This window comes from Blastocystis hominis (assembly GCF_000151665.1).
Source record: "Blastocystis hominis, Singapore isolate B (sub-type 7) whole genome shotgun sequence assembly, scaffold_12".
Taxonomy (NCBI): Eukaryota; class Bigyra; order Opalinata; family Blastocystidae; genus Blastocystis; species Blastocystis hominis.
The window spans coordinates 403,605-427,346 of record NW_013171819.1 but is presented as its reverse complement, the minus strand read 5'-3'; the positions used below and the strand labels follow the sequence as shown (position 1 = coordinate 427,346).

Here is a 23,742-nt window from a genome sequence, read left to right as displayed (position 1 = left end):
CGTTCTATTCATTTGGAATTTTATATAGATGGGATTGAAAGAAATAGGGTATGTAGAAGATGATGATAGGAATGAAAATGGAAAAGCTAGCGATAATCAGTTTTTGGGTTATCATTTATAGTAATAATATGTGATATGTGTATAGTAGAATCGAATAGTAGAGTTTGTGAGAAAGGTGGGTGTGTCGTTGAAGAACTGAGCAAAATAAGGTAGAATACATAATATATTTTATACGAACAAATAGAGATATATTCATATTCCACTGTTTCTAGGTTTTTGGATAGTTGGTGTCCAGTTTTTGTCGTTTTGATGCACTCTGAACCTATCAGAGTTTGTTATATTGCCAGAGAATACTATCCCTTATTCTAACCCATATAGTATCCCCCACCTGCCAAATAATGCAGAATATCTCCTATTTAAAGGAAGAAGTATCGAATTGTACACTTCAATAGGGATACAAAGTGATTCACAATGTTGTTCTATTACGAGCATGAATAAGAATAGTATACATAATACTTGCTGTTTGAGTTGGTTGATGAAAGTGAAATGCTTTGGTTCCCAACTCATTAGGATGAATAGAATTACTCACTAATAGTGATATCAGTATTGTTGATGATAAAGCTAAAATCCATAAGAATGGACTCTATGGGAATGAGTAGTTGTCCAATATCAAGCTGTGAGACATATCTGACTGATTTGTTGGAGGCAACAATCAAACTATTACTTTTCAGATAAATATATGTATATATATAGAAGATAGACATTGATATCTATCTATCTATCTATCTTCTTGAATACCTTACTGAAGTTGTGCTTACAAGATATCGTGAATGAGATGTACACATTCGAATTCAAGGAGATCGGACGGTCATTCGCGTCTGTCAGTACCCAATCAATGGAATCCAGGTTCGATTGTTCAATCACATCGATCGATAGGTTATCCCAGGTGATCATGTTGTTCAGTCCCATCGATACATGAATCAGGTTATCGATCAGCGGACTCTTCAGACCGAATGTTTGAGCATTGATACTACTGTACACTCGGATCACACTCATGCCATTCGTGATGTCGTAGGGTTCACTGGCGACGGTAGTAGTAGGTGTCAGGAAGCCTTCCAGTTTCAGGATGTTCGCAATGTCGGATGCACCATTCAGGTCAACCGATTGAACATTCTCGGAGACCATGTATGCCTGATTGTTATCATTAATGGCAGTCGAGCCAGCGATGGCATTGCATAGCTCGTCGATCGTGTAGTAGCCAGCACCCACATTATAGGTCATTTCATATCCTTGGTTATTCATCACTTTCACCACATTCATAGTATGGATGTTCCAGAGAGAAGTGGTATCGATTTTGGAAGTGATGGAAGTGATCTTGTACACATTGTCACGAGGCATTATCACGGTATTGAATGTCTCGTGGTATCCAGCATTGTTCTTGGGTATGATGGTGTTGTGATTGATTACATCCACGGGATAGCTACAACTATGACTTCGATTCATTTACAACACTGAAATGAATGCAAACCGTTATTGGCCATTTCACTTTGATGTACAGACCATTCTTGTCTATGAGTTAGAATCGCCATTTGCGACTCTTGAACACCACAACATTCAAATAGGCATTCTCCGTCTACTGATCGTTCAACACAGCCAACGGAGACTGTTTGTGTTCTTGCATGTTGTTGATTCGGTTAAGGACAAGGCAGGTACCAGACAATTTTCCCTTCATTGATATCCGATCGATCAACAAATCGCTTTTGATGAGATTGTTATTCGTAAACTCGTGTTCGAATGTCTTATCGATGTTGAATACTAGATTCATTTATTGACTATGACGGTGAATCCGATCAACAGGTAGATGTTCCCGATGAACGAGAGTAACACGTTGTTTTCGTCTTTCAACTCGTGTTCGATTCGGTCCAGCAACTCGGAACATGGAATCAACATGCGATTCTTGTAGAAGTAATTCTTGTACAAACTGTCCATCGGGACATTCGCAAGCAGAGGTATCGTCTTGCTTTTCACGATGTTGCAATACAGCTGTATGTTCGATAGACCATTCGTGATATCGACAGGATACTCGGCAACCATCGGACCATTGTTGATATAGATGCTCCATCGTCGTAAGGGATGCGCCAAGTGTGCGATAATGAACCAGAGATAGGTATTATCATGCCAAGGTTGTCATTCAACGAGAACACGTGGTCAGCGTGAATGTAATAGCCATCTGCTTTGGGTATCCACTTCACGAACACATTAGAATCCTCGAAGCACTGGTTCATGTACCACACCAAATCGTCTTGGGTCAAACGCGATGAAATGTTCCATGTGTATGTGTCGACCGTAGGTTCCGTGTAGGTTATGGATGTCTCTTCTCCTTTATCAAATAGCACCATCACGTGGTATGGGAAGTGGGTCGTGTAGGATTCACCATTTACCACTTAATGGATGAAGTCATCGGAGTTGAATGATTGTGAGAGGGCGTAAACGATCCGAGTGGGTTGTATGAAGGATATGATCATCTCGCAATTCCAGTACGTGTGTCCATTGATCATATTCGCCGCCTTCAGTCCATCGATGTTCGTCATCGCAAACTCGTAAGGTGATGTCAACTCGGGCATCTTGATATACCATTTGCGATGAGATGTGAATTCGAGTCTACGAGTTATACCTGGACTCACTGGAATGAAGGGGTTGTTATTGGATATCACTACCATCGAAGGATGTTTATTACTTCGAGGTGCTATGGTTATTATGCCTCCATTTTCCACTCGATCAAAGATTCGATATCCATCTATTGCATTGAAACCTTTAGCAATCATCTATGCTATTGCTAAAGCAGTGTATACACGTCGTGGTATTGTCACATCCACTGTCTTGTCGTAACCCTCGAGTCCAACAACAAGATGTGTGGTATCTACGAATACCCTGCTGTGATGTACACAATCCTTGGAATACCAGGGACCGATCGAGAAGCATTTATTACCAACTCTGGTGTATTACCTGATGTGATACTCAATTCCAGTTCTGGTGCGTAATCCTTCGCAGTCCATGACATGGTATCTCCATTGTTTTTCACTGTCCACGCAATTGCTTCTTGGTGGGATGGTGGGATGTCACGGATCTCAGCATATCGAGCACTGAGTTCATTGAAACACGAGGTCGTCAAGGAGTTCATGGTGAGCGATGTAGTCGTGTCCTTAGTGATGTAGAAGGTACCGGAATCAAGCAATGAACAATTGCTATTCGTCATCGTGTACGTCACGAGAGGTTTGATCACGAATCGATAATACGAGGTACGCAATTGCCAGTCATACACGACATGTGATGGATCGAGGTATGCATGACCTCCAAAACCTTGATTATTCGTCACATCGGGTAGAGACGGTCCGTTGGAATCAAACACAGTCTCCACGGGACGATCGATGCACAAGTTGCGAGTCGATGGAAACAGTTTGAACCATGGAGTCCTACCAAAACCATCGATTATCGTGTCAATACTGGTTCGATCGAAAAACCATCCGTTTGCTTGGACATTGAAGAGTACATGGTTATCATTGATCGTCATCGATATGAGGGAAAGCACTATCACCATCTCGTTGCCCACTGCCTCGATGAACTCGGAGAACGTGTAGTATCCAGTAGGCATCGATAGCACGTGCAAGACAGTACCATCAGTAACAACCACCTGGCTACACGAGGAACACAGGTAGTATCGACGCAGGTTGTCCACTCCTTTCACTAGCGTATCCGATTCGAATCCGAGAATCGATTTGATCTCTGGTGCATTCGTGAAATCGATCGTGTAGAAATGATTCACTGTGATATGGAACGCGTTCTCCCGCTATATACCAGTTTAAATAGAGCATCACTCGCATTCAACATTGTGATGATCGTTTCGATATCATATGTACCTCGTGAAATCGATAGAGTATGGAGACTGGATGCAAATACACTCGTAACTTGTATCCATTGTGGAAATTGGGAATACAGTATTAATCATGGTGTTCAGAATGGCAATGATTTCACTCAGTGTATAATAACCAGGCGAGATCGTTATCTCTTCACCATTGGTGTTTGTCACCACATTGATTAAGTTCACAATATTGAACATGACTTGATTGGGTTTGAATAGAACAGTCATGGAAGTGATAAATGGATTTCTGAACTTGTAAGGATTGATCCAATCGAATAAACCATTCATAGGTGAATCTTGTATGAGAATGGAAAATGCATGTTCTCTCTTTACCAAAGACACTTATGACTTGCATAGACAACAATAGATGGATTTGTGACAACAATGTACACATATTGGGTTTCGGTCATTACAAATAGGCAAACAAACATGTAAATACGAGAGAAATAGCAATAATTCACATTAGCTAGGTATGTCTACTGCTTTCTTGCACCCAAGTATAACTGATGCAACAAACACTAAAATAGAAACGAGCACTAGGTTGATAATAGAAAGGAATTGGTCTAAGAAAGCACGAAACCTGGTTCCTGACCGATGATTGTCGACCAAACAGCCTAGGAACGATAGTCGAGGACTCAGAATCGGTTGGTTGATTACAACAACGGACAAAGGATCGCAATTGTGGTCATGGCGCAAATTAGCATATAAAGAAAACTGCCACCAAGTTTCACACAAATAGTGCCATTCTCTTACTACTATTGTTCCATATTAATGAGGTTTTAGATGGCTACAAGTTGATAAATCATATTATTATTGATCGAAAGAGCTTTTGTTATTGTGAAAATAGGATCATTTTGTTATGTGACATGTATCAAATATGAGTGCTAATTCATGGTAGCAACCGCCAATAGAAATAGGAATGATGAATCAGTCATATATCACAAGTATTGTTGTATTTCCTTTGATATATGACTAATCTGTATAATATAGTCTCGAGATACTTTGAATCAATACTTGGAAAATGAATATCTGCAATAGAATAACAACAAATGTGTATTGTTTCATTTTGGTGCATATTGTGTGATATGAATTGTATCAAAGCCCATAATGAATTCACATTCTAAATGTGACAACTAATAATGTTGCTAGTTCGTGTTATAAGCTGAGAGAAGGAATGAGCAGTATTAACAAACAAGAATCTTCACAATAGTTATTCTCAATAGTATTGATTGTGAATAGTTGATGTTTTGTCATTATCATCATCATTATTGTCATGTATGGGAAGATAGAATAATGTGTATTTGTGATTGATAGTATATTTTGGTTTATTAGTATATTCCATGGAATAGAATACTGTGAAAATAAGATAGGTAAGTGTGGAATAATCAGAAATGGCCAATATGAATGAAAACAACAATACTAGAATGTAATAGAATAGTAGAAAATAACATATGTATGAAGTAGCAATGGAAATGGAGTCATTTTCACAAATTAGGACAAACAATAGCTGAAATGATGATATTTCACAGGGATCTGTTTTAGCACATCCTGAAACGAATTACATAGATCATGCATAGTTTTGCTTCAAAACAAACAAAATCCAGACAAACACGATTCTGTCATTTCATTGGTTTAACACAATGTTTGATTCTGTTAAATCCATTTTCATAAAGTAACTAATTCTGAGTAGCAGGAACAATATTGTTGATACTTAGTACTGGAATAACCAATCGATGAATGAATGATTGGAGTTTGTAGTAAATTCCGTTATTGTTAGTTGGAATGCACAATGATTGGTATATAGTGATTGGAACTGAATGATTCGTAGATATTATCATAGATTGTATGCTATATGTGAATAGAATAGTACTGGAATGATTTGTGTAATTGGTCACAATCTATTGAATGAATATGAGTTGGATGTACAAAGATTGCATAGCATGGAGATGGTTTGTACCATGAATGAATGAAAGAAAGAAAAGAATCGAAGAAATAGTATTCATTGCTTAAGATCTTAATCCATTCGATGATATGTATTAGTTAGTTATGAATGTCATACGTGATAATGATAATGAAGAGTGAATGAGAGAGAATCGAAATGAATGGGAATATGATTGGTTGTGATATTGGAGTTGGATTCGATTCGATTTCAGCAATTCAACACTGAAAAGATAACAAATGAATGAATGAATGAATGAGTAAATGAATGAGTAATCCTACAAACATCGATTTGAATTGAGTGCATACTGTGATTATGTATATTTTGTACCATAAGAATGAATGATGGATTGTTGACAAGGAAATATCGTTAAATCTGTATAAAGTGGACCAATCATGTGAATTGCAATGGGATATTTGAATGATTATACGATCAAATCAATGAATGATATCTTATCTAAGAAATGATTGACAATCTCAATACACTACTCACAACCAATGATCTGTAAATCAGTAACAAGGATGTCATTCATTCAATCCATTCAATTATATTCTATTCTATATTCATTCATATAATCATATTTGATTCACTTTGGTTTGGATGGTTGATTGAATGATTGAATCAACATACAAATCATTGAATGAATCAATGAATGAATGAATGAACGAATGAAAGATTCTCTCTCTGTGGAGTGATTCACAAAACAATAAAGACCTTTATCACAACCAATGAACTGTAATTCTGCATCAATAATGTCATCGATTCAATCAATCATTCAATCAATCATTTGTTCATGCTTTTAGAACTGTTTAGCACATGATTGATTGATTGATTGATTGATTGAATCGATGCCTATTCTGTATACTCTTTCATAATATGAATCTATCAAACAACAAAGCAAATAACAACAATAATAACGACAATGAGTTCGTTAAAATGGCACAGCAACAATAATAACAGTAATAGAAATCAATGAGAATAATGATAAGATTATGTGTTCAAAAGCAATGTCTAAAACAGAAATGAAGTGAAATGAAGTAATGAGCAGCAACAACATAATAGGAACGAACAATAACATGAGTAATAATCCAAATGGATGAATTGTTAACTCAATGCAGTGTCCGATATCGAATCAATACCAAATTGATGTAGAACAAACAATGTGTATGTGAATAACAAGCAATAATGAGAATAAGAACAGTAAAAGGAAGAAGAAGAATAAGAATATCTGAGAACAATCCATAGCTATTGATGATTAATAATAATAATAGTAATCATCATAGAAAGAGATATTGAAACAACCATATGTGTAGTTGAATAAAGAAATAAGGAAAGAACCAAATCCATGATAATAATAGTCATATTATTCGGAATAAGAGTATTATTATTATCATGGATCAATCAATCAATCAAACAATCAATAATACTTACTGATCGATTCTGGATAATAGATCAATTAGATTGTTATGTGGAATGATCGAAATGAAGAACAAACTCGATATGTGAAAACAAACAAATACCAAGAATGCATATCAATTTCAAACAATCCACATAATTGAATGAATCTATGTGAATCGATTCAGATTTAAATATAAATGAAGAGAAGATCATTTGATTGTCGGTTTCCATGGAAAGATTGATTGTTGTCACGAAACATCAATCCGATTGATTTGAAATGATTTCGTATTGTAGATTCTGATTATTGATTAAATCATTTGATAGATAGTTTGGTCCATTGCTTACTACAACTACTACTATTGTTGTTGTTGTGGATGTTGCTGCTGCTATTACTACTTCTCTCTTTCTCCCCTACCATTCATTCATTGATTCCAAACCATCAAAATCGATAACAATATTCCTTGTCAACAAAAGAAGAAATGGAATCAATGAAAGCAAAGAATCAAGTGTTTCCTTTATGACAATCAATGATCCATTAATCTATGAATGAATGAATGAGTGATTGAGTGATGAAGGAAAACAGAATGAATGAATGAATAAGAAGGAAAAACAATGTGTGTCATAAGATATCGGATACTGGAAGGTAGGGGAGAAAGATGGGATGATGATGATGATTCAACTTCATTGACACTTCGAAGTAATAATGAATTGATTGGTTATGATTTGTTTTGGATCTTCCAAGTTTAACATCACTAACTTCTGTATAATGGAGTTTCTGTTGTCCTCGTTTTGGTGACATTGGAAAGTGGATCTAAATATTGAATAGAGTGGTAAATAGATATTCCAAATCTGTTTCAAAATGTCAATCTACTTGTATCATTGGGGTATGTTCAATTGAGATCGATTCGAGTATAGTTGATAAATAGAATGGAATTGATTTTATATGATTTTCATAGATTTCAATTCCATTTGGTAAGTCTAAGCTTATCTTATCTTGTTAGTTGATTTGATTTGATTCATTGTGTTTCATTCGATTCCGTTTGATCATTTGATTTGATTTGATTTGTTTTGATTCGTTTAATAGGAACACATTTCGATTGATTATGATTGGAACAATTCTATCTGGTTCATTTTACAATGATCTGTGGAATTTGTATTGTTGTTTCAAACTGATGGCATATGATTGATTCGATGATTGGTTAAAATGGATATATAATAATAATAATAATAATGATGATGATGATGATGAACAGAAAACAAACAAACATAAGCAAAACAAAACATGGAACAATCCAAACAAATAATCACATATTTCCTTATGAGAATTGAATCAATAAGAATCGACACAATCCAATTTGTCTAGTGGATAATGAATAATAAGATGAATGTTAGAATATAAAAAAGGGAATAATAAAGAAAAAGAAAATACAAAATAGAAAAACTAAAAACAAATTAGAATCATAGAATACAAAACAAAACAAAAGAAAAGGAAGATTAAGAAAATGCCCAAATATAAGAAAATAAGAAACAAAGAAAACGAAAGAATAGCAAAACAAACAAGAATAAACTAAAAATCAAAATCGAAAATGAAATAATGAAATGAACTATAATCAATTCCAAAAGTTGAAAAACAACAATAACAACAGCAACAAATGAAAAATGGAATAATCAAAAATAGATAAGCAACATCAAAACAAAAACAAAAACAAAAACAAAAGAATAATGAATCATTGAGTATTATCCAAATTAATACTATCTCAACAAACAAATATGGATTGTGTCGATTCCTATTGATTCAATTCGATTAAGTGCAATGAATCTTGTCAAAACGATTCGATTGAAGTCGTTCGATCAAGATTCATTCGAAATATGTGATTTGTGGATTCATCGGTGTTAAATCACAAACAGCATATTGAATATACAATCAAACAATGGATTTCAAGAAAACCCATTATCGAAATACTCATATTCAAACCACAACACAAATGGTTCTCACAATATGCCTCATTATTGTATTGTGATTATCAAATGCTGATTCCATATTGACTTGTTCGAATGGGATCTAATGATTTGAATGATATCAATAATAATGATAATAATGATCAGAAAGAAAGAAATAAGAGTATTGTTATGCAATACAGTACAATGATAGATTCCAGCTAAACCAATGATCGAACATAACGATTTCATGAATCTCGATCGATTCAATTGCAAAACAACCATTGAGACTACAATGTGTTTGAGTGATTGTTCCATTTGGATTCGATCGAATCAATTGTATAATTCTATCAGTCGATTGGATCGCTATCAATGAATCATTCGATCGATTCTATATCATTGATAATCGAACAAATACAAATACAAAAACAAATACAAAAATAAATACTACTAATAATGATAGTAATGACGAGGATTGATGGTTGAATACTCATCATCAATCTGATTCTGATTCTGATTGATCGATCCTATCCAATCATTCTATTCATGATCAACAATACTAAAGTGATCTAGTGGTATTCAATATGCTGAAATAGACCGATGAATAATGTGGATGATCATACAATAATAATAATGATGATAATGATGATAAATGGATATCGAAAACTAACCAAATACACACCATTCATTCATTCAATTAATCGATCAGTCAATGGATTGAACAGCCTTTCTATTCTTATCAGTATTATTGAGTGTGAATGATGAATTGATTCTTTACGATATTCAACATTCATTTGCATTTTGAATCAGCTATCTTTGATCCATTGATTGATTGATTGATTGATTGATTGGTTGGTTGATTGATTGATTGATAGAAACAACAATCATAATTCAGTATCATTGTTAAAATGGTAAAGAAGAACATCATAATAATCAGGTAGGATTGATATATTGATAATTATAGAATCATGAATTGTGATCAAGAATCGGTTTGAAACAAACAAACAATCAATCAATCAATGGAAATGTTCCTAAACAATGACGAATCACTGAACAAATCAAATCAAATCAAAATTATAGATTTAATGCCTGATTTTGACAAGATCAGCGAGAATGGAAGAAACATCTATGAATCAAATCAAATCAATCAAACTATACTCGAAATTGATTTCGATCGAACATGTAGGAATGAATTAGGTAGCTTGACATTTTGAAGATTTGGAATATCTAAATACTATCAATATTCAATATTCAGAAATACTTTCCAATGTCACTACACAAGGACAATAGAAACTATCTCCCGCAGATGTTATTGATGTTAGATTTGGAAGATCTACAAAACAAATCATAACCAATCAATTCATTATTACTTCGCATTATCAATGAATTTGATTCATCACCCCATCTTCCATAAAGTGCATAATCACCGAGTGTAATGGATTGTAATGATGGAAGATCTACATCAATCATTTCATTCGAATTCATTCAATACTTTCAATTATTGTTGATAAGGAATACTCGAATGCATCATCACCTAATGTAATGGATTGTAGATTTGGAAGATCTATGCATCATTCAAATATTCAATATCATATCAATACCTCTGATCACAAACGAACTGGAATTAAAATTGAATGATTCACTTTCGATTACACCAATTTGAATGGATTGTAATTGTGGTAGATTCTCCAATTCAAAGTCGCCTCCAAAATCACTGAAACTATATTCACCAATTTGAATGGATTCCAATGATTCACAATTCAATATGTGGAATGATTTCGATTGGTTGTTGACCTTAGAATCCAATTCTCCAGTGGTGTGGAGTTGCTCAAACCACTCTTGTTTCACTTGAGTAAATGAATTGCTTCCGATTTTGATAGTTTTCAATCGATTCAATCCATCGATTTTGAATGTTCTCACTGATCCAAAACATTCATCGCCGATTTCGATAGATCGTAGCCACTCGAATCGATTCAGATCCAGTGCATTCAAATCGTTACAGCAATTCGATGAAATCTTCAAATCGGTCACTTGCAAACTCACATCGGTCCATTTTGTAGATCTAGTGACGCTGAATCGAAGAGGAGCAGGTTCTTCGCGTTTTGGAGCAGGAGCAGGAGCAGGAGCAGGAGCAGGAGCAGGAGCAGGCACAGAATCAGGTCTAGGAATCATGGCTGTTGATAAACCCTACCTCAATTTTGGATCGTACCATCCATCAGTCAGTTTCACTCCACTCACTTCTTTTCCATCTTTCCATTCACATTCTCGAGTGGCAATTCCAGTCTTTCCATCAATCAGACATCCTTTCCCTTCACGAATAAATCGTTCATTGTCTTCATCATAGCGAAATCCACCCACATAGATCGGAATTCGTTTCGTTGGATCCAAGCTATCTGCTCCGTTTCGCTTCAATTCGGTCATCGTATCTCCATTGAAACATCGAATCACTTCTTTCAATACTCCTTTGCTCCACATCCCTTCCACAGCCACATTTCCGCTTTCTTCATCGTATTCGATACCCCAGCCTTCTTTCATTCGTCTTTCGTTGTACCCTCCGTGATACAGCAAATGCCCCGTTTGGACTGACCAGATTTCCATTCGAAGTCCTTTCTTGTGGTAAACAAAACGTTTGTTGTTCATTTGTTCCAAAATATACTCGAATCGCTGACTGAAATCGGCTCGACCATTCTTGTATCGAATAAACTCCTCCGATTTCTTTCCATTCTCGTCCTCCTTCCATTCTTGTTTCAGTACGTTATTTTCAAACAGATACACATCACCAGTTTCTGAGCGCAATAGAAATTCGTTCTTGTGCTTTCCCTGGAATCGCTGAACAGTGTATTTGATTCCACCCTTGACCAGGGTTTCAGGGTGGCCGAGCGTACCGTATCCATCCAGCAGATACTCGGTGAAGCGAACTTCAGTCAAGTAGGCTATTCATTAGCATGGAAGATAACACAATACATTCTTCAACCATTTTATTTGACCAAAATAAAAAAAATTATGAGAAAATCCAAAAGCACACTCAGTTTAATATCCAGTTTAAATATCACCGAAACACAATTCTATTTTTCTATTGGAAATTTAGGAGTATGTATACACGGTATAAGTTGAGCTAGAAAAGCCTGCTTCTCAAATTCCAACAAAAGTGGTTCTATTTGCTTCTCGATTTTTCATATTTCTTCTATCAAATTTGTCTTGCTATTTTCAAAGTGAATATTCAAAAATGAACCATTATCAATTGAGTGGTGGAGCATTCGATAGGAATTATGTCGAATCATTGCAATTCCAAAATACATTCCATTGTTTATTTTGGGAAGCTTTGTTATTTTTGGTTGGGTATTCACACACTTTAATAGCCTATACAATTATATGAGAAGTGAAGAACGCTATTTGGAATGTGTTATTGTTTTCCTGAACACTTGAGAATAGAGTGTCTTTGAAACAAGATTTCCTAAGCTATTCTGTACTTATAACACTATTATTGGTGTTATCAGAGCTTTGTAGCTAGTTCTAAAGGAGCACAGTAGAAAACAGTTTCAATAGTGTATTTCGCTATCTCAATATAATCCACCGAAATAATAGGGCTCAAGAATAGTTTTACTTTGGCTTGTCTATCCAACTGGTTAAGACACTTTCGATTTGCTTCGAAGGAATTGCCTATAATGTCTGGAAAATGTCCAAATTGTGGGTTTTGTTGGTTCCAAATGGACTTCGTGTATTTTCCATAAATTCCACATCTACCCTCATCTTATATTTCTAGACTAGAAAATTGTTCATATGAACTGTAGAAAACAGCCTTTTTCTGGTGTTGACCAAGATTATGTGTGCTATCCATGCTTGTATCAAATGAGTTGGTTATTCTATACGTAATATATATAATTTTCAATGTTTCTATGACCAATTGTCTTCCAGTCTTATTTCTACATATATTTTGATTCGCATAATGTTCATAGTTTATAATTATAGGTATTCGTATTGATTGTGCATAGATTGTACATAATTTGTCACTCACTTTCCCTCAGTGTGTTTCACTTCTAAATTATGTCTCTACAAAGTCAATTCGTTTGATTCGTGCTTATAATCGAATTCCTATTATCTTTGAAACAGTAATAATCACATTTCTTCCTACTAACAGTAAACTCATTCTACAGCTCAGTCTGTCGTTGTGTAACATGCACACATTGATAATTATGATGTGCATCAACTTCTACAAGCAATCCAATCAGTCAGTTATTCATTGTTTTCCTTTAAATTGATTGATAGCTATTCATTCGATATCTAGAGAATCGAAATGATAGTGTGTGGAATCAATCGAAAAGGAAGAAATCACTGTTCACACTTGGCTACTCTGTTGTGTGGGTTGCATCTTGGTGTTGGAAGTGGAGGTTTGGCTAGATGAGCCTTTCGTTTTGCTAAGCCCTACTTTATTTGATCTCCCCAACAATGCCCAACCACACTCGAACATGTCATTCAAATACGATGGAATTACAATCCTCTTTTCAATCCATTATTTCGCTTATGTAATGAGTGGTAACAGTAGAAAGTCATTGAGATATTACAATTATGTGTATTGCTGCTGTGTTCTAAAACAATATGTTCTCGGTAGATGCAGTAGAATCATTAGAACAATGCTAGCAAATCAACTATCAACTCACAGCACTCTATTATTATTATTATTATCAACTAGAGTCGTTTGGTTCCTCGTTCTGGATTATTCTGTTCATGTTTCTAAATCATTCCAACACCCTACACACTCTAAATCTACATTTTCTTTCCTTCCTAAACACATTTTCGATTTTCATTCAAATCCTACAACGCTTCAACCATTCCACATCTCTACAATTCCATCCATCCATCCATCCATCCATCCATCTTCCAAACCAAACACCGCAACCATTTCTCTCTTTCTCTTTCTCTCAGCAACTGCCAAATCGGTCTGGATCGTGGAAACGTGGAAACATCGCGACCCACGGCGCACCAGGCGTGATCGACGAGGTGGGCGCGGATGAGCGCGCCGGTCACGTCGTAGGCGAAGAGGAAGCGGAAGCGGAAGCGGAGGCGGAGGCGGAGGGGCTGGGTGACGGAGACCACGGTGGCGTTCTGCGCCCAGTTGGACAGGAAGAGATCCAGAGAGCCCGGTCGACTCTGCACACCTTCGTAGGGAGCCACGGACCCCACCCCATCGCCCACCAGATTCCTGCTCACTCACACCCACACCCACACCCACACCCAGAGCGAACCGGTGAGCGAGGAGGTTGGCTCGCCGTCCACCACCAACACCCAACGAATTCCGACGTGGCCATCGTGGACACTCCGAATTGCCTGCCCATCCACTCGGCACTGCCCACTTCGCTCGGGACGCACTCCAGCGTGTAGGAAGTCGCGGGGATCCCACCCTCCAACACGTCCCACACATCGCGTCCCGCGGGGAACCAGACGGTTCGGCGGAAGGAGGAAGGAGGAAGTCGCGGGAGCGCGAAGCTCGCACGTGGCGGTGCAGAGATCATGGAAGGATCCGGTAATCGCCATCGCACAGTCCCACTCAATGCCCTCCGCCTGATTCCACACACACTGCATACAGAACCGCGGGGATCTTCTCTTGGCGGGAGAGATACCCGGTGAACGCGGCCACGCTCAGATAGATGGGCGCGTGCTGCACGCTCTGCACGCTCTGCACGCTCTGCACGCTCTGCACGCTCTGCAGGTCCAGGAAGCAGTTCGTGCTGGCGACCTCGCTCTCGCTCTCGCTCTCGCTCTCGCTCTGGATCACGGCCATCGACGCCATCCACGAGCGTCGCACCACGTAGTACCCAATGCTGGCGCCGCCCAGCTCCGCCGGCTCTGCCCACTGCACGCGCAGCGAGGTCGAGGAGAGCGCGGCCACCTCGAGGTTCTGCACCGCGCCGGGCGCGACGACATACGCGGCGAGGGTGATGGGAGAGGAGGCCTCGGAGAGGATGGAGCACGCGGCGGAGCACAGCGCCACGCGCACCCAGTAGGCCACACACGCATCGAGAGAGAGAGAGAGAGAGCTAAAGAGAGAGAGAGCTCGGGTTGCTGGACGTCGCCCTCTTGGAGGAGCGCGTCGGCGGCGAAGAGCTGGGAGTGGGAGCCAACCAAGGCCTGCACGAAGAGCTCGCACCACCACCAGACCCAGCGCACCTGCGTGGCTTCGAAGGCGGCAGCAGCACGACGGGCGCGAGCGGAGGGAGGGAGGGAGGCAGGCAGGCAGCAGCACGACGGGGCGGTAGACGGAGAAGGACGCGAAGGCGGACCAGGAGGCGCCCTTGCGGACACGCCAGCTGATGGCCATCACGCTGTTCACAATGGCGCCCGCCACCAACACGGAGCGCGTCTCGAAGAACTGGCTCTGCACATTGCTGCCCATCAAGGCCATCCATCGGGGCTTCATCGGAGATGCCACTGCTCCAGGGAACCTCCATCTGCACAGACACGCTGCGCTGCGCTGCGCCTACTCCACTTCCCTCATACCAATCGCGCTCTCCACAATGCGAGCAGGCCACAACCGAACGCCAACCGAACGCCAACCGAACGCCAACCGAACGCCGGCGCGGGTCGAGAAGGTCGCGATGAGGGTTTCCGCGGGGAAGGGGAGGCCGTTTCGGGACACCAACCTGTTGGCATTGATGTAGAGCGTGCGTGCCTTCGCAGAACCGCGGGAAGGAGCCATCGAAGGCGAAGGCGAAGGCGAAGGCGAAGGCAATGGTGTAGTCGGAGATGGAGATCGCGGTGGTGGGATAGGAGAACGTGGCCTCGGCCAATTCAAACACGATGTGGATGTTCATGGGCTCGAATGGGTCGTTCATCACCTCGCCCACGCCCACATTGCTCGTGCAGTACATCGTGGATTGCTTCCCATCTCCCATCGTCCACAGCGCCACGTCCCTCGCCCCATCGCCCGCCACGCAGCGCAGCGCAGCGCAGCATCGGCAGGATGGGCTGGCAGGAGCCCGTCCCCTATCGATCGATCGATTCCCACTGCTGATAGGCGTTGCACCCATCCGTGATCATGCCCCACTAGTCCACATCGCACTTCGTATCCAACACTTGCCCCAAGTGCCCTTCCGGGTACCCCGCCGCTTCGTCCGCAGGGCACACCACCGCCACGCACCTCACCTCTCTTCCATTCCACCACTTCCCACACGCCCGCACCATCGCACACCTCCACCTTCCCATGCTCCACAGACCCACAAATGCACAACTGCACCGTCTTGGAACTCGCCTGCTCGCCTGCTCCCACTGCCCATTCCAATTTACTCGGCTCGCATCAATCAGAGGCGAGGACCGTACCCACAGCAGTTCGCATACTCCGCCTTCTTGTCCCATTCTCCCAAGTTCCACACACGCTCCGCTTCTACTAACCTACAGCTCTTGCTCCCATAGTTTGCCCTTTCACTCATCGCAAATCCGTTCTCTCTACCACACTCTACCACCTCACAATATGAAAATGAAAATACGAGAAACAGAACAAATATCCTAGGCAAGAACGTCGTGCCTGTACCAGATACCTCCCACGTTGCAAGTTATCTTCATGTATCCGCGGTCGCATATGGCATGAATGGGTTCGCCATGTTGCACAGTTTGAAGTATAGAAATTCCTCACTCGGAACACACTCCACACAGCAAAAATGGAACCAGGATCCACCGCCATTATGGTATTGAATGCGTTCACGATGCATATCTCACACACACAGTTTAGTCAAAGTAACGATAGCGCACACTACACTAGCTTCTTCAAACACACCAACTTGAGGACAGAACCCATCCCAGCTACAATACTTACACTCCCATAACACAACACACAAAAACACATAGAAGTCCGAAAACAAAACAAAAGACAGGGCATACAAGTCCAATTCCAAATTTTGAATACATTCAAACCCAGTAAGACGAAGCTAATAGCTTTTATTGTAAAACAAATGATTTCAAAAATAGACAGGAATTGTGCAATTGTGAAAATAGTGTTGAAATTGGGTATGAGTGGAAGAATAGATTTCGAATAGGGAGGGAGTTGTTTTTACTGTGAAGTGAAAGGAGATGAGCGGAAATGGGATATTGTGGAATGAATAGATCGAAGAGTGTTGTTTCCAGTGGAAGCGTTTTGTTTTTCGTTCTATTCATTTGGAATTTTATATAGATGGGATAGAAAGAAATAGGGTATGTAGAATATGATGATAGGAATGAAAATGGAAAAGCTAGCGATAAACAGTTTTTGAGTTATCATTTATATAAATAATATGTGATATGTGTATAGTAGAATCGAATAGTAGAGTTTGTGAGAAAGGTGGGTGTGTCGTTGAAGAACTGAGCAAAATAAGGTAGAATACATAATATATTTTATACGAACAAATAGAGGTATATTCATATTCCACTGTTTCTAGGTTTTTGGATAGTTGGTGTGCAGTTTTTGTCGTTTTGATGTACTCTGAACCTATCAGAGATTGTTATATTGCCAGAGAATACTATCCCTTATTCTAACCCATATAGTATCCCCCACCTGCCAAATAATGCAGAATATCTCCTATTTAAAGGAAGGATCGAATTGTACACCACTTCAATAGGGATACAAAGTGATTCACAATGTTGTTCTATTACGAGCATGAATAACAATAGTATACATAATACTTGCTGTTTGAGTTGGTTGATGAAAGTGAAATGCTTTGGTTCCCAACTCATTAGGATGAATAGAATTACTCACTAATAGTGATATCAGTATTGTTGATGATAAAGCTAAAATCCATAAGAATGGACTCTATGGGAATGAGTAGTTGTCCAATATCAAGCTGTGAGACATATCTGGCTGATTATTTGTTGGAGGCAACAATCAAACTATTACTTTTCAGATATAGATATATGTATATAGAAGATAGACATTGATATCTATCTATCTATCTATCTTCTTGAATACCTTACTGAAGGGGTATAGCACGAAATCGTGAATTAGATGTACACATTCGAATTCAATGAGATCGGACGGTCATTCGCATCTGTCAGTACCCAATCAATGGAATCCAGGTTCGTTTGTTCAATCACATCGATCGATAGGTTGTCCCAGGTGATCATGTTTTTCAGTCCCATCGATACATGAATCAGGTTATCGATCAGCGGACTCTTCAGACCGAATGTTTGAGCATTGTTACTACTGTAGACTCGGATCACACTCATGCCGTTTGTGATGTCGTAGGGTTCACTCGCTACCATGCCTGCCTCAACGATACCTTTCAACTTGAGAATACTCGTGTAATCAGATGCGCCACTAAGGTCAACAGCGGTCGCCACGTCACTGTTCAGGTGTGCTCGGTTAACATCGTCTACCTGGATGGAATCGGCTATCGCACGGCATAACTCGGTAATCGAGTAGTAGCCAGGACCGACATTGTAGACCATTTCAAACCCTGACAGCATTTGAATCTTCACAACATTAATTGCACGAATGTTCCAGAGAGACGTTGTATCGATCTTGCATGTAATCGAAGTGATCTTGTACACAAGGTCACGAGGCATGATCACTGTGTTGAACGTTTCATGGTATCGTTCGTTGTTCTTCGGAATTACTGTATTGTGGTTAATCACACTCACCGGCAGTGCACGATTATGACTCATTTACTTTGGAGAACATGGAAGTGAATGCACACAGTAATCGGCATTGGTAAGGCAATCGTTGCACCGGTCTTATCGGTCAATGAGAATGACCATTTGCGACTTTTGGGTACCACGACGTTCATGTGCGCATTCTCCGTGTACTCCTCGTTCAATACAACCAACGGAGACTGTAGTCGTTCTTGCATGTTGTTCACTCGATCAAGGACAAGACAGGTGCCAGTCGAATCGCCTTTCATCGATATCCGATCGATTACCATGTCGCTTTTGATGAGATTGTTACTCGTGAATTCATGTTCGTACGTTCGAGCAATGTTGAACACTAGATTCATTTATTGACTACGGTAAAGCCGATCAGCAGGTACACGTTCCCAATGAACGATAGCGGGTCACCATTTTCGTCCTTCAATTCGTACACGATGCGATCAAGCAATTCAGAACATGGTACCAACATGCGGTTCTTGTAGAAGTAGTTCTTGTACAGGCTGTCCATCGGGACATTCGCAAGCAGTGGTATCGTCTTGCTTTTCACGATGTTGCAATACAGCTGTATGTTCGATAGACCGTTCGTGATATCGACAGGATACTCGGCAACCATCGGACCATTGTTGGCATAGTACACACCATCGTCGAAAGGGATACGCCATGTATGCGATTGCGATCCTGAAGCGGGAACTATGGTTCTCAGGTTACCACTCAACGAGAACACGTAGTCAGCGTGAATGTAGTACCCATCTGACTCAGCTTTCCATCGTATGTTCAGTGCAGCCGAGTCAAAACATTGGTTCAAGCGCCATATCATGTCAGCCTGTGTCAGTCGTGATGGTATGGTCCACGTGAATGTCTGAATGTCATCTGTGTACGTGATATCAGTCTCAGCAGCACTATTGTCTAGTGTCATCATTCCGTACGGAAAGCGAATCGTCGTATTTGTCATGTACGACTCAGATTGTTCCCAGTCAACGAAGGTATTCAATGATGGAACAACAACTTCATCATTCCTCACATACGTAACACGTGTCGGTTGTATGAATTCGATCGACACAGCACGATCGGAATATGTACTACCTTTGATCATATTCGTCGCATTCAGTCCATCGATATTTGCCATCGCAAACTCGTAAGGTGATGTCAACTCGGGCATTCTGATGTAGCAATTGCGATAAAACTCGAAATAACAAGACAGATGCACACCACCTGGTTCAGCGTATGGTCCGGGTATAATCTTGAAACATGGATTATCACAAAACAATATGAATCGTGGTTCTGTACCATTTCGACATCCCATTCGTACTCGACCACCATTATCTGCAATGACATATACCAAGTACCCTCCGAGAGATGCATCTACATATATCTTATTGATCACATTAGCGATCATATTCACGATATCAATAGCGCTATAATGACCTCGTTGGATTGTGAGAGGTCTTTCGCCATATCCACGTATTCCAAGTATAAAATTCGTCGTATCGATAAACACTCTCGTGTGATATACACTATCCTTGGAATACCAAGGTCCGATCGAAGAACCATTCGATGACACCAAGTCACCTGTATTTTCCGATGTGATATGCAATTCCAATTCTGGTGCATAGTCCTTCGCAGTCCATGACATGCTTTCTCTATTGTCATTCACCGTCCACGCAATCGCATTCTGGTGAGATGGAGGTAGTTCCATAGCACTCGCATATCGAGCATTGAGTTCATTAAAACATGTGGTTGTAATAGTATTCATCTTGATCGGGGTAGACGTATCGTCCGTTATGTAGAATTCACCACTGTCGAGTACTGAACCATCAGCTAAACGCATCGTGTATGTCGCGAGAGGCTTTAGCAGGAACCGATTATCATTCGTACGCATTTTCCAGTCATACGCAATAAAGGTGTTTGATCCTATGTATGCATGACCACCAATACCTTGATCATTCGTCATATCAGGTGGGGAATCGCTTTCAGGGTTGAAGGAAGCTTCCACTGGTCGTTCGATGCACAGATTGCGTACCGTTGATGCCAGTTTGAACCAGAGTCCAACCAAAACCATCGATCGTCGTGTCAACACTGGATCGATCGAAATACCATCCGTCTGCTTGGACATTGAAGCGTATATGATCATCCTCGATTGTCATTGACACGAGAGGAAGCACTTTCACCATTTCAGCACCGACAGCCTCGATGAACTCGCTGAACGTGTAGTAACCGACAGGCAATGTCAACATATGCGATTCCCTGCCATCAGTAACAACCACGTGATTACACGAGGAAGACATGTAGTAGCGCTTCGGGTTATCCACTCCTTTCACCAAGATGTCCGATTCAAATCCGAGGATCGATCTGATCTCTGGTGTATTCGTGAAATCGATCATGTAGAAGTGATCTACCGTGATGTGGAACGCATTCTCACCGCTATACACCAATTCGAACAGGGCATCACTTGCATTCAGCTTTGCAATGATCGTTTCGATGTCGTATGCACCGCGTGGTATCGCGATCTCTTGAATCGTAGCGCCAGCATTGATTGGCACCACTTGATCAATCGGTACGTTGTGCAACACGAAGTCCGTATACAACGACACAGACGAGATGTAACACTGGTCGAACGACAGAGGATTGTCCAGATTCACTTACTTCGTAGTATTACCGAACACTTCGATCATTGAGAACTGGTTCGCAGAGGCAATCGATGAAGGCACTTCCTCCATCACGTCCTCAATCGTCAACTGGAGTTAGAATTCGCCATTCAGTCGCATCATCTTTCCATCCATATCGCGGAACACGAACATCAATTGATCCAACCGAGTGATCATTGGAATGCACACGTCTTCCACAGTTCGCACGTAGTCAGCCGTTGGATCGTCAATGATCATCGTGGTGAGCAGGTTGTTGTTCTGGTTGGCAATCTTCAGGTCTGATGATCGCACGATCGTCGAGTAGACCTGGATCACTTGGCGATTTCGCGTGATATCAATCACGTTCGATCCACTGAACGAAGCAGGTAGAATGACAGTTCGTCCATCTAAGCCGAGGATCTCACGAATGTCAGGTGCATCTGTGAAGTCAATCGTGTGTGGAGACTGAATCCAGATACAACCGAACGACGAGGCGTTCGTCGATATCGAGAATGTAGTATCGGTCATGGTATTGAGCAAGGCAATGATCTCACTGATCGTGTAATAACCAGCAGGGATTGTCACAGTCTCATCATTGCTGTTAGTAATCACATTCGTCGTGTCCACATTGTTGAACATGGCCTGGGCATCCTTGGGTCGAAACAGGACAGTCATGGAAGTGATGTAAGGATTCTTGTACTTGTACGGGTTGATCCAAGTGAATGAGCCGTTGGTAGGTGAGCCTTGAATAAGCATGGAGTAGTGCATGGTCTTTCTCTTTTTACCATTATATAAAGGGCAGACAATAACCAAATTGGCAGAAAATGGTCGAAAATGTTTTCGTGCTTTATGCGCCATGGTACTCGAGGTAGTCAAGGCAGGCTAAGGTTATTTTTTCGATTTTTATTTCTCATAAAGGTTAAAAAAGCCAAGTACACTACAGTGAGCAATGGTAGATGGGGTTTGAGGGGTGACTTTGGGGGGACGGCTTGTAGTTGAGGGGGTCGGAAGGGCATCTATGGCCGAAAAGGCGACCAAGGTCACCACGCGCGTTTCTCGTCATTTCCATATTACTACTATCAAATCCAATCTTATTATTCCTGATTATTATTATGATGATGATTATTCGAAGCAAGCAGTTTCCTATCAATATTGAACAAATCCTAGTTCAAACCTATTCAAACCATCATTTGTATATTATTATTATTATTATTATTATTATTATTATTGGTAGATTGGATTCATCATTTGTGAATGTTCAATATGTGATCATTGGGTCATTGGTAATAATAATAATGATAATAATGATGATCGAAAACAATGATTGATTGATAGATTGATTGATTGATTGAAACAACAATCATAATTGAGTATCATTGTTAAAATGGTAAAGAAGAACATCATAATAATCAGGCAGGATTGATATTTTGATAATTATAGAATCATGAATTGTGATCAAGAATCGGTTTCAAACAAACAATCAATCAATCAATCAATGGAAATGTTCCTAAACAATGACGAATCACTGAACAAATCAAATCAAATCAAAATCAATATTATCGATTGAATGCTTGATTTTGATAAGATCAGCGAGAATGGAAGAAACATCTATGAATCAAATCAAATCAATCAAACTATACTCGAAATTGATTTCGATCGAACACTCCAGAATGAACGAGGTAGGTTGACATTTTGAAGATTTGGAATATCTAAATACTATCAATATTTAGTAATCAGAAATACTTTCCAATGTCACCCAACGATAATTAAGGAAACTATAATTTACAGAAGTTATTGATGTTAGATTTGGAAGATCTACAAAACAAATCATAACCAATCAATTCATTATTACTTCGAAGTCTCAATGAACAAGAATTACCCCATCTTCCTTGAAGTACACAATTACCGAGTTGAATGGATTGTAATGATGGAAGATCTACATCAATCATTTCAATCCAATTCATTCAATACTTTCCATTTTTGTTAATGTGGAATCACGGAATGCTTCATCACCTAATGTAATGGATTGTAGATTTGGAAGATCTATTCATTACCCAAACATTCATTATCAGTTCAATACCTCGAATTACAAATGAACTATAACAGAAATTGCATGAATCACTTCCAATTGTGCCAATTTGAATGGATTGTAATTGTGGCAGATTCTTCAATTCAAAGTCTCCAGCAAAATCTTTGAAACTATATTGACCAATTTGAATGGATTCCAATGATTCACAATTCAATATGTAGAATGATTTCGAATTATTGTTTGCTATTTTATATTCCCATCGTGATGATTTAATTTGAGTAAATGA

At 39.8% G+C, this 23,742-nt stretch overlaps 1 protein-coding gene across 1 annotated transcript; it reads right to left on the bottom strand.

Moving 5' to 3' along the window:
- Positions 1-10,438: 10,438 nt before the first annotated feature.
- Positions 10,439-10,543, bottom strand: GSBLH_T00001642001 (uncharacterized protein; the record flags this gene model as incomplete). The annotated part of the gene is made up of 1 exon (XM_013040071.1): positions 10,439-10,543. One exon carries the CDS (start codon positions 10,541-10,543, stop codon positions 10,439-10,441), a length of 105 nt encoding a protein of 34 aa, XP_012895525.1.
- Positions 10,544-23,742: the final 13,199 nt, after the last annotated feature.